At 33.6% G+C, this 12,025-nt stretch overlaps 1 protein-coding gene across 1 annotated transcript; it reads right to left on the bottom strand.

The window, feature by feature from the left end:
* Positions 1-261: 261 nt before the first annotated feature.
* On the bottom strand, positions 262-5,423 carry LOC131631470 (phosphatidylinositol 4-phosphate 5-kinase 1-like). The gene is made up of 8 exons (XM_058902265.1): positions 4,065-5,423; positions 3,790-3,954; positions 3,428-3,593; positions 2,830-2,940; positions 2,545-2,738; positions 2,309-2,439; positions 2,131-2,224; positions 262-1,113 (listed from the first exon to the last, which is right to left on the bottom strand). Exons 1-8 carry the CDS (start codon positions 5,123-5,125, stop codon positions 804-806), a joined length of 2,232 nt encoding a protein of 743 aa, XP_058758248.1. The 5' UTR covers positions 5,126-5,423; the 3' UTR covers positions 262-803.
* Positions 5,424-12,025: the final 6,602 nt, after the last annotated feature.

The raw sequence follows: 12,025 nt of genomic DNA, 5'->3' as shown, positions 1-12,025 counted from the left end.
TGCACAAAGCTAGAGGAGAATTTATTTATTTCCTCTACTTTCTCTGCTTTTGATGGCTCTTTTTGAAGTCCAACGCCCTCGCTTTCACTGCAAAAGTGAACACAACTACCCTCGTTTTTAATTTCCTTTAACACTGCACAGAAGCCCCACTTGTTTGTGTTTATTCAACAGATTATAGACTTTAATGCATTGAATTTAACACCAATAAACAAGAAAAAAAAACCTACATCTCATTACATGCTCTTGAATAAAAATAATAAATTGAAAATTGAAAAAATTTCCTTCCAATATCCATCCATCCATCTTTTTTTGTATAACACCTGTACATTGTTTTTATTTTTCTACTATCCAAGCATTTTTCAATCTAATCTTAGGGAAACAATTTCCCTTCACCCCTCTCTCTTACTATATTTTCCATCTCATATTCATAATATCCTATTTTTAGTAACCACAAAAAATTAAATAAACCCTACCCCATTTTATAAGAAAAAAAAAATTCTCAACTTAAACCCAATTTTCCATTTTCCATATACAAATTTTCCCTGATCCAGCATCATCATCATGGCTGTATCTTTAAAATTCAGCCAAGATACAACTCCAACTCAAGTGAGATTCTGAGGGCCCACTTGAACACAGAGTGACATGTTAAACAGTCAACTCTAGTCCTTGCCTCTGCAAGTGGGATTCAAACTTCCAAATATTTTTACTGGATTTTTGTGATCATGATTCGTTGCAGTTTTTTCAAACTTCAGGAGGAAATATCTTTAGCATGATTTTGTACTCACTGGTTTACTTACTCACTGCTACCAATCTTCAATGAATATTCTCCCTATAAAATCTCGAAACCTTTTTGAGTATAGCTTTGGATCTACGGCGGAAATTGAAGTAGGGTCAACTTGCAAGGACTTGTAAGCATGTTCAAGCTTCTTGCTAATATCGTAGTCTTGCAAAATATCGATAACTCCAAAATATAAAACGCAATCATAAGTCTCGCCGCTGCTATAAGGGTTCAAATGGCTGATTCCGCCACTGGTGTATTGATCAAAATCACTCCTCCTTGCTAGTCGCTCGGCTCTTGCTGGCATATTGGCTCCTAGCCTAATTAATGATTTCCTGGAGCAAGAAATCATAGTTAATATGAATTCATAGAGAAAAATATCAACAATCTTGAATAGTTTAGGGGTGTAGTTAAATAGTATAGAAATCAGAATCTTCAAACCATATTATTTTTTAGTATGATTTCCTAAAGCAAGATTTCACACTAAATACATGTCATAAAATTTGCAAATATGAATTCATATAGAAAAATGCCAACAATCTGGAACAGTTATGTTCAATTAAATAGTAAAAAACAGAATCTTCAAACGACACAGTAACTGATAGTTGAAATTGTTGTGTCTTTATATGCCAGTGTATAGGATAAATCAAGAGATGGACGCAAAGAAGGTAAGAAACAAATATGATTGCAACCAATGAATTTATTGTCAGGCCAGAAATATTTTAGAAATCAAATTAAATATAATAAATTTGACCATAGCTTTCATATGTCCCACAAACAACTATGTCCTGCAATACTATATAGACTTAACTTGCCAATATATTGCAAACTACTCTCAATTATTATGATGAATTATTATCATGAAAGATATAAATTATAAGGAAGAAATTATCAAACAATTTTAATGCCATTAGAATTTAAGCTCTCAATTATTATCATGAATTATTATCATGAAAGATATAAATTAAAATGAAGAAAGTATCAAACCATTTTAATACAACAGCAACAACAAAATCAAACAATTTTAATAACCATTAATAAACTGGGATTTAAGTTGGCATGTGTTAAAGGCCTACAACTTATACGTTTGGGATACTTTCAAGAAGATAATATCTAGAATTTTAATTGTAATGCAACCAAATTCAGACAAAACTCAAATACATCATCTCATGAGCACAAACAGTTCTCATTTTTACGTGGATTTATTAATGATTCCAACTGATTAAGGGATATAACAATTAAGTTTAGGTTGCAAGTCATATAACAATCCAATCATTTAATCATTTAATAAATTAATAATAACTAAAAAATTTCTATATTATTTAAAGGAACTAGAACAGATCATGACATACCTTCCAGATTTAACTCGATCCCTATCTTGCAGCTCTGCTTCAAGAAAACGGTAACCACGCATGAACTTCTCATTATGATACGAATCCTGATTGCCTAAAAGGAAATAAAAAATTATTTTAAAAACTGGTGTAACATAGACTGTAACCATATGCAGTGAAGTGGGTAATGGATCAATACCGGTGCGTAAAAGAAAAGGTGACAGCCCCATTTTGTCATACGTGTTGTCATCGCGAAAATGAAGGCCAACCAAGAGACTGTAATCCATAATTTTCTCGGTTTCCAAAAACTCGCAATCATGCTCAATTTGTCTGAACATAATATCGTAACTTGTCAGATATGTATGCCATAACGTTTTCACAGCTAAGGAACAGCCCAGAAATTAAGAGATATATCGAATTAACATGACGACTTACTTAATAAGATCCTGGTACCAATTCCTTTGAACCCGAAACACATAATTCAGATCAAGGTCCTTGAGGGTGGTAGTTTCATCAATCTCATCCTCAGGTTTGTCTGTTGCACGACCATGTGAAGATCCTTTCAAATCAAATCTTCTATGAATTGGATATTCAGAGCAGAAAAGATTTCCCATTACAATAAAACGGATCTGATTTTCCAACAACAATTAAAAGTCAGGTACACGGTAGCATAAGAGAAACTCTTCAAACAGCTAGGATAATATATCTATCAATTCATACCTTCTGGCCTCCAATTGGTTTCACACAATGTACCCCGAAGAATTTTGTCACGAGTGAATTCTCATATTTAGACACGTGTTTGTAATAGCTTCGAAGCATCCGAAGAAGGACCTAAAAGTTGAAAGTAAGAAAGAACCAGCCGTCAATGTGAGTATACATCGAGCCAAAGACACTAATAGTTGCACTATACTCCCTATATTTCAAATTGAGTGTCGTTTAAGATTTTTCCCACAGATTAAGGAAGACAATAAGTTGTCAAAAGCGCCTACACTTTTACTAAATTAACTTTATTGAAGTGTCGGAAGTAGTGTATACAGTAATAATTAAATGGCATAATTAGAAAAATATCAATCATTGATATATTTAAATGATACTATTCGAATAGCAAACCTCCTTCAATAAACCTCTGTTGAATATTCTACTACTAACAATTTGACCAATGTTTTGTTTAACGGTTATCGTGAAGTAAAAGACAGAAAATAGTCATTTTGTCATGTGGTATATAATATTCTTAGCATGCTAGCATGAAACCCTAGTGAAATTCAAAAGATACAAAATTCAACAAAAGCATATACTACAAGATATGTATCTATCTAACCTTGACTTCAGATTTCTTCACTGTCTTAATCATGAATCTGTCATCTTGGGTCAAGTAGAAGACACTTCCACTTTTCCCGGGAGAGGAAAGTTCTCGGAGAGCATCATCCCCACATATAGCCAACATGTAATCAGCAGGATCAACCTGAAAAAGCTTCCTCAAATGTCTGAAGATTCAAAGCAAAACAAAGTCAACAACAGAGCACAACAGAATTACATCACGCCAAATAACCCAACACAAAATATCATCCATAAAAACCCAAAATAATTTCAACTTAAGTCTCCTCAGTCCTCACCAAAACATCAATTCTAAAACAAATAAACATAGTAAAATAAAATTCAACAAGAAAAAAGAGAGTTTACCTAAAAACCACAGGGCAGTAATCTTTCCATCGAAACTCTGCAGTTTGATGGGGCGGGGTAAGTTTAGATCCTTCAGATGGAAACTTTGTCCAGAACTTCTCCTTAGATTCGAAATCACTAGGTTTAAGCTCTCGCAACTTAGACGCTTCCTTCCCAACGGTGTACCTATACAAAAATATGAATTAAATTAAAAAACAAATGCAAACACAGAAAAAACAATAACAAAAAGAATAGAAATAAATGATAAGTTAAGATCCCTAGAGACAGTAATTTACCTAATCCCCAATTGCAAATTAAGCATCAACTCATAATTCTTATGCCCTTTGGAAATAGTTTCACCCGGTCTCTTAACTTCAGAAGAGAAACAGCAAGGATGCTTTCGAAATTCATCCGGCTCGGACGCCGTTCCATCACGATAAAACATGGAAGCTTCCAGATTATCAACAATATCACAAGTGATATCACCAGCTTCACCTTCAGATTCCCAAATACAAATCCTAGGAAAACTCTTATCATTCACACTCCCTCTAGCACTAACAGTATCAACAGAGGACCTCTTCCTCATCGTCACAGGGGCAAAACTGTCATTCCATAACAATCCCCCACCACCACCACCACAGCTTGAACCCTTGAAATTCAAACCATGCTGAATCTTCATAACTCCTTGTCCTTTCGGTACACCATTCTCCCACTGACCCTCGAAACGGTTTCCGTTAACCCAAACCAACTGACCTTTACCAGAAATAACGCCGTTACGCCATTCTCCAACGTATTCATTTCCATTCTTCCAAGCGTAACGCCCCTGACCGTCCTGAACGTTACGCTTCCACCATCCTTCATACAAATCGCCGTTCGCGTAACGCTTCTGACCGAACCCGTGCTTCCTGTCGGAGCTCCATGACCCGCGGTAAGTATCTCCGTCGGATCCAACGAAAGTCCCAAACCCTTCCATTCGACCCGACTTAAATTCTCCCTCGTAAGTCGCACCAGAAGGCCACGAAAATTTTCCTTTCCCCGAAGCTTTTCCTCGCTTCCATTCACCTTCGTACATACAACCGTCGGTCCACAGATACTTACCGGATCCATTCGGCACGTTGCCGGAGAAACTTCCTACATAGAAATCTCCGTTAGGAAGAACCCTCTCCACGACGGATCTACCGTCAGAAACCACCGTAAAGCTCGTCGGCGTCACTCTCCGGCCACCTCCTTGAGAACGACTCCTTCCAGCAATCACCGCCGGTGGAGACTGTCTATTTTCCTTCTCCGGCTCCGGAATGCTGTTCTTCGCGGTAGTAACAACTTCTTCAGATTCATTGCACACAAGCGCGTCGCTCATTGTCGATTGTTTCAAACGAGTCTCAATAATCAATACATTTTCCGGCGATTAATGCTTTTTTCAGGTCAATCAGTGCGAAACACGGCTGTAAAAGACTTAGCTCCGGTGAAATTCGGGTTTATGAATAACGCCGGCGGCAAGGTTTTCTGTTTTCGGTTTTGTTAACCCTTTCTCTCTCTACTATCTTTATTTTTTTTCTCTTGTTTTCTCTTTTTGTACTGTTTGGAAGAAAAATGAGTGGGAATCATAGAAAGCACAGAAGCTAAGCGGATAGAAAGAGAGTATAATACAGACAGACAGGACATTTATTTCCAGTTATAACGTAAAATTAAATAAACAATCTATACTAATTAATTTTTTTTCTCGAAATAAATGGAAAATTAAAAGAGCGTTTATTGTGCCAGCACTTCTATAATTAAATAATTATCAAATATTTTTATTTTTTAATAATATAAAAAAATTATTAAAATTATTTAATTATTTTATAAATAATACTTACTAGTAAGATTGAATTCGCATCTCTGCATCTCGATCAGATGTCTCTGCACAATTATAAATTAGCGACTTAATAGAACATATTACAAAGAATTTTTTTATGTTACCAAAACGACAGCGTATGATCTTCTCTTCTATATTGGGTTTCATAGTGACGTAACGGAATCTCCTAGGATTGCCAGCGAGTATGTCATGTCACGTTTCAGTTTCAGGTTCTCTCTGTGTGATTTGGGTTAAATTAGTAATTTTATGAGGATTAATTAATTGGATGTTTTTATTAACTCGGAGTTTTGAATATTAATTACATGTAGATCTTGTACTTTGTTTGTAATCAGAAAATCAGAAAATATTCTTTTGTTAACTACATGTGAAATTTTTAATAGGGGCGATAATCTCTGCGACGATTTTGTTTGTCACACCAACGTAGGGATAATTATTTTGATTTGAATTTAGTTTCATCATTATCTTTTCTTTTTATTTTCTTTGGTTCAGCTTTATCCCATTATTATTTGTTGGTTGATTGGATCATGGATGGGATATTTTGTTTAATAAATAAATAAATATGTTACAGAGTGGGGTTTCTTTTCTTGGTATAATGATAAAAAATATGAAAAATATTTTGTTTTTTATTTAGTTTCTTTTCCGGGAGAGTATTCTACTTTTTGTTGTTATTGGTATTTTTAATTTTATGATAATAATGTTTTTGTGTTATAGCAATTTCTTTAAGCAAGTAGAAAATGAAACGTATTTGGATGTAATGGAAATGAAAATGAAGGCTATATGGTAGTAGTGTTAACAACCCTTGAGAAAGTGCAAAATGATACTTGACTTTATATAAGCTTTGGGAAAAAGGAATTATAGAAGGGATGGACCTATTTCACCTATTATGGCCTGCTTTTATCAGTGGGTTATACAATCACTCTCCTTCTTAACATGTCTCTTATACTTATTATATTTAAACTACCTTTATGATGTTTTTCTCCAATTTAAGATTATATAATAGTAATAAGGAGTTTTTTATTCAAGTAATATGTTTTTTTTTAAATTACAATTTACCCTATTTTTTAAAATTAATTTATCACTCAAAGTTAAAAAATAATTTAGTGTTATTTGCCAAATAATATTTATAGGGAAAGTCTAGATGAGGCAAATTTAATTATTTTTTATTTAATTTTTGTATTTATTCAATTTATTTAATTAACTAACAAAATAATAATTAAATTTGAAAATTTAATATAATTTATAAAATTAGTTATTTAAAATTATGAAAAATAAATTTTTTATTAAAAATTTAATTATAAATGTAATTTTAATATAAAATTAAATTGATATAATATTTAAATTAAAAATGAATGTTGTTGTCGTCTTTGGTGATTATCAGATCCACATTGACGAGATATTATTCGTCGATGGTCCCGATTTACTAATGATTGATGTTTGTCTTATAATCGTAATATTTGTGTTACATTTAACAACAACAAAAGAGGAGAATGCAATTATCTCCATGGTTAAAAGTTTGGACAATGTTAAAAATACAAATAAAAAACCTTTGAAGATAAAAAATGAGGCATAATTTATGACAAAAACTAAATTTCTACAACACATTAGATAAAAGCTTCCAATTTTGCAATTTTGTTGAACATGATTCAAGATCTTGATCCGCATAACCTCTTTTCAGGTTTATTGTTTGGATCGCATCATTTTCTAAGAAAATGCAATTGTTTCATTCTTGTTTTTCTTTTCTTTGCTTAGTGTTCTTCATCTAATACTTTGATTTTTCGAATTTTTATTCACTTTCTTCTTTTTGTTTTCAAATGTGGTTCATTTTCATCATTGGTAATGGCTCTTTCTTGTTCAACTTTGGGTATTGGTTTATAAGAATCGTTCCTATCACTACAAGAAAAAATAAAAAGTAATGTTCTATCAACTTTTTCAAGATTTGAGAGTATTGAAAAAAATAGTCATTAGCAAGAAAATGTCCTCGAAATTTTTTTTTTCAAAATCAAAGTGTTTTCCGAGGACATGTGTCTTTGGAAAGAAAAAATTGTAGTAGAGGGTTGCAAGGATCGATTTCCTCATAAAGCTAGGTGGAGCCATGTGTTAGACATTGTGAGGACTATTCGTATGATGTTAAAATTCAATCGCGAGAATTTTAGGCATAAGTTATTTTGTTACTTGAGTGTTGTCATTCCAACACTTGTATGAAAGTAAAGAGTTTTCAGGCATTGATCGTAGTCTGAAAGGATATATATTAATACCGGTGCGCGGGTTTTTAAAGAGTGAATTCCATATTACAACGAAAGCGCTTGGATGAAATTGAGAAGTTAACAGGTTTTTAAAATTTAGGTCCAATACAGTGAAAGCATTCAGACAAGATCTATAATTATCTCGTTTTCATAGTTGAGCCAAAAATAAAAAGTCTATGACAAATAATTCGACTGTGCAAAAGCAGACGAATTATCTGTCTTAGATAGCACAACACGCTAGCGAAAGGAGGGGTGCAGTTACCGTGCATAGATAAAAATCTATGCACCATGCATAGATTATTATGGACCTTTGGATCATTGAATCAAATTCTAGACATCAATTGTTATTACTCAATATTCAATACTCACCACTCAATATTTAATACTCAATACTCAATACTGGATTAAAAACATGATCCAATGACTTATGTAGGCTTATGCATGGTGCATAAGAAAAATCCTTATGCATATTAGCCAAAGCCCGAAAGGAGGTGTTGTGCATAATTTTCTATTTTCTATAATCACTTAGTATTCTCGTAATAGAAATAATCAGATCATACAAAGATTTTAGAGTAGGAATCATGATATTAGGTCATGTTTGTCTCATTTAAGTTATTTTTCAAAAGTGCTTTTTATTTAAGCTATTTTTCCACTTAAGTGCTTTTTTACTTAAGTTGCTCTAAAAAATACCAATTTTTTGCCACTCTAGATATACACCAATAAAATAGAGTTCGCTATTCAAAACGGCCGTCCTTGTGGTTCAATAATTTTTTATTACTTCGCATAGTCGTACACTTGCGGCGTGTCACCTTACAAGGGGGACACGCACTCACCATTACTTTTTTGGACAATACACACTCCAAAGAAGAAAATAGAGCATAATAAATCTTAGGTTCAACTATCATGGGAAAATCAAGCTTGTGACTAGTACAAAAGTTTCTTATTGACAACCTAGTGTCCATGTTCTCTACTCCTTGAACTTTCCAAAAGTGCTTTTTATTTAAGCTATTTTTCCACTTAAATGCACAGTAACTGTAACATTAATCTCACTCCCTTATGAAAATTCTAGCAAGTGTACTAGTGTCGTCGAAGTAATAAAATAATTCGTCTCCACGGGGATTGCGAATTTAAACAAGGTAATTATGATGTGAATTAAAACTAACAAAATCAGGGTTTTTCATTAATGATTTAGTTACGAATACAAGAATAGAAAATTGCTGGATTAAAATATGATAATTAAAATTATACCTAACTAGATCTTTTATATTGAATCCCCTAATTATACCTATTGATGAACTGCATATTAATTCAAATGCAATTATGATATTGTCTTACAGCGAACTAATAAGACCATTGCACCCAATTTCTTGGTGTATAACTCACTAACTTACACAACAAATCCCTAATTCCCTAGGCCATTTCAGAGTTAAACTATGCATTTTACGTTCCTTAATTCAAAAGCCACAACTTATAATTACATATTCCTAGTTAATTACTAAGTTTAATAATTATCCTAGATTGGATTAGTAGATTTATGATCAATAATCCCTACTCAGTTGTAATCAATTTGCATGCTCGTTAAAACATAAAAAGCATTAAGATCTAGAACATTTAAATAACGTTAATAACATCAAAGCATCAAATTAATCTCAAACAGTTATATGATCCAATATAGTACAAAAAGGTCCATCTCAAAATACCCAATCTAGAATAACATAGTTGCTCATATGTAATTTAACAATTATCATGAGTTGATAATATTTCTCCATCTAAATATATGGCAAATAAACACTCCACTGACTCCAATGCTCTCAAAACCATGCTCCAAAAGCTCTGGCTATCACTTTCTGTCTCAAAACCAGAACCCCTAAAACAACGCACAATCGCGACACAAAAGTACAATATCATCTTGTTGAAGGAGTGAAAAACACTTAGAAAGGGGGGATTGAATAAGTGTAACTTCTCAAAAAGGTAGATTAATAAAAAAAGAACACAATTATTTTTATCTTGGTTCGTTGTTAACCAAACTACTCCAGTCCACCCCTGACAAGGTGATTTACCTCAACTGAGGATTTAATCCACTAATCAAACTGATTACAATGGTTTTCCACTTAGATACCCTTTAAGTCTTCTAGAGTCTACAGATCACAACTTGATCACTCTAGGAAATCCTTTTACAATCAATGTAAAATAAATGTTTACAAGAGTTTAGATTGCTTCTAGTAAAGCTGTAATCACAACGTGATATTTCTCTTAAGTTCTAGTTCTTAACACTCACTAAAATATTACAAAGTTCTGAGGTTGAAGATGAAGTTCTTTTTTCTTTTCAGTTTGACAGCGTTTCTGTAAGTTTGCGCAAGAGTGTTGTATGCTGCTTCTGAATGGAACTTCTATACATAGGCGCTTGAGAGAAAATGACCGTTGGGAGCATTTAATGCTTTGCGTGAATAGTACAACGCTGCATTTAATGTTTCACACTTTTGTCAACTACCTCAACCCATGCTTTTGCTGCTTTTACTAACTTTGCCTTTTGTAGCTTCTAACGTTCCTTTTGTCAGTCAGAGATTTGACGTTATAGCCTTTTGTACTTGTACTTTCTTCTGGACTCAGAATGTGATGAATAGATGTTTGAATATCAGAGTCTTCAGATTTGGTGCAGATGCAACTTCTGTCTTCAGACTTGAAGTGCTTTGAGCGTGATACCATCAGAGCTTCAGAGCTTTTACTTCTGACTGCCATCTTTTGATGCTTTCTAGATCATGTTCTGATTCTGCAGGACCATCTTCTGATGAAGTCATCCAGAACTTCTGGGTCAGTGCTTCTGAACGCTGATTTGTGCATACTCTTTTATACTTTTCCTGAAATGGAAAACGTAAAGGATTAGAGTACCACATTCTCTTATACAAAATTCATACATAATGTTATCATCAAAACTAAGAATATTGATCAGAACATTTCTTGTTCTAACAATCTCCCCCTTTTTGATGATGACAAAAACATACAGAATTGATATGAATTTGTATCCAGAAAATTAGATGAAAAAAACAATACACAGATATAGCATTAAGCACATAATCAGAGTGTGTGAATATGTCTCCCCCTGAGATTAACAATCTCCCCCCTGAAATAAATACTAGAAGAATTTATAAATAAAAGACTTCCCTGAGTATTTTCCATTTCAGTTGAGACTTTCACGTTGAACTTTGAACTTCAGAATATTCAGAGCTTCTATTCAGAGCTTCCATTGGACAGCTTCAGAGCTTTGAATTTCTCTTTGAGAGCACTAGTATCAGAGCTTTATCTTCAGTCTTCATCAAGAAATCTTGCTTGTTTTAGAGCTTTCAGATCTTGAGACTTCTTGTATCAGAGCTTTAGACTTAACAAAGCATTTCTTGCTTCTGATCTTGAAGCTTCAGAGCACTAAGCTTGCTTCAAATCTTCAAGAGCTTTTCTTCAGATTTGCTTCTCCTCATATTGAGCTTTGTCCAGAATATCACATTCCTACAAAACTATCAAAGACAGAGAACTTGCAATATACTTGTTAGGAATGTTGAGACTTAAGCCCAACAACTGAAATTATAAATCAATTCAATTATCACGTTTCTCCCCCTTTTTGTCATAACATCACAAAGCATAAAAGATTCAGATGAAAGACGCAATAAAATGAAGAGAGAAAAGAAATTTCATTGATTTAATCAGAAGAAGAGTGCAAGCAGGTGCGAACAAAACAGATGCAAAAAGAAAGAAATACAACTAAGATACAAGACAGACTACGACTGGCTAAACTTAAAAGCTAAGGCGGCCAGAAGGTTCTTAATCTCAAAAGTGTCTTCATCTTGCTTCTTGGAGGTTTCTTCTTATTTCTTCATCCAAATTCTGAATTCCTCGTTGGTGTCATCTTGCTTGTCCAGACGACTAGCCAAGGTAGCCTGATTCTGTTGGAGTTCCTTCAGAGTGTTCATCAAAACAGAAGTAGAAGGACCAGCAGAAGAAGCAACAAGGTTATCTTCTAGAACAGGATGAGCAGCATCAACTTCAACCATTTGAGCATCATCTTGATTTTCCTCAACACGAATTTCTTCAGTATGAAGCTCTTTAAACACAGGAATCTCAATTTCTGAAGGATACTCAACCTCAGGATATACCAAATTAGGATGAG

This window comes from Vicia villosa, unplaced genomic scaffold (assembly GCF_029867415.1).
Source record: "Vicia villosa cultivar HV-30 ecotype Madison, WI unplaced genomic scaffold, Vvil1.0 ctg.000830F_1_1, whole genome shotgun sequence".
In the NCBI taxonomy this organism is placed as follows: domain Eukaryota; kingdom Viridiplantae; phylum Streptophyta; class Magnoliopsida; order Fabales; family Fabaceae; genus Vicia; species Vicia villosa.
The sequence above is the reverse complement of the archived record's forward strand: the minus strand, read 5'-3'. Positions and strand labels throughout refer to the sequence as shown.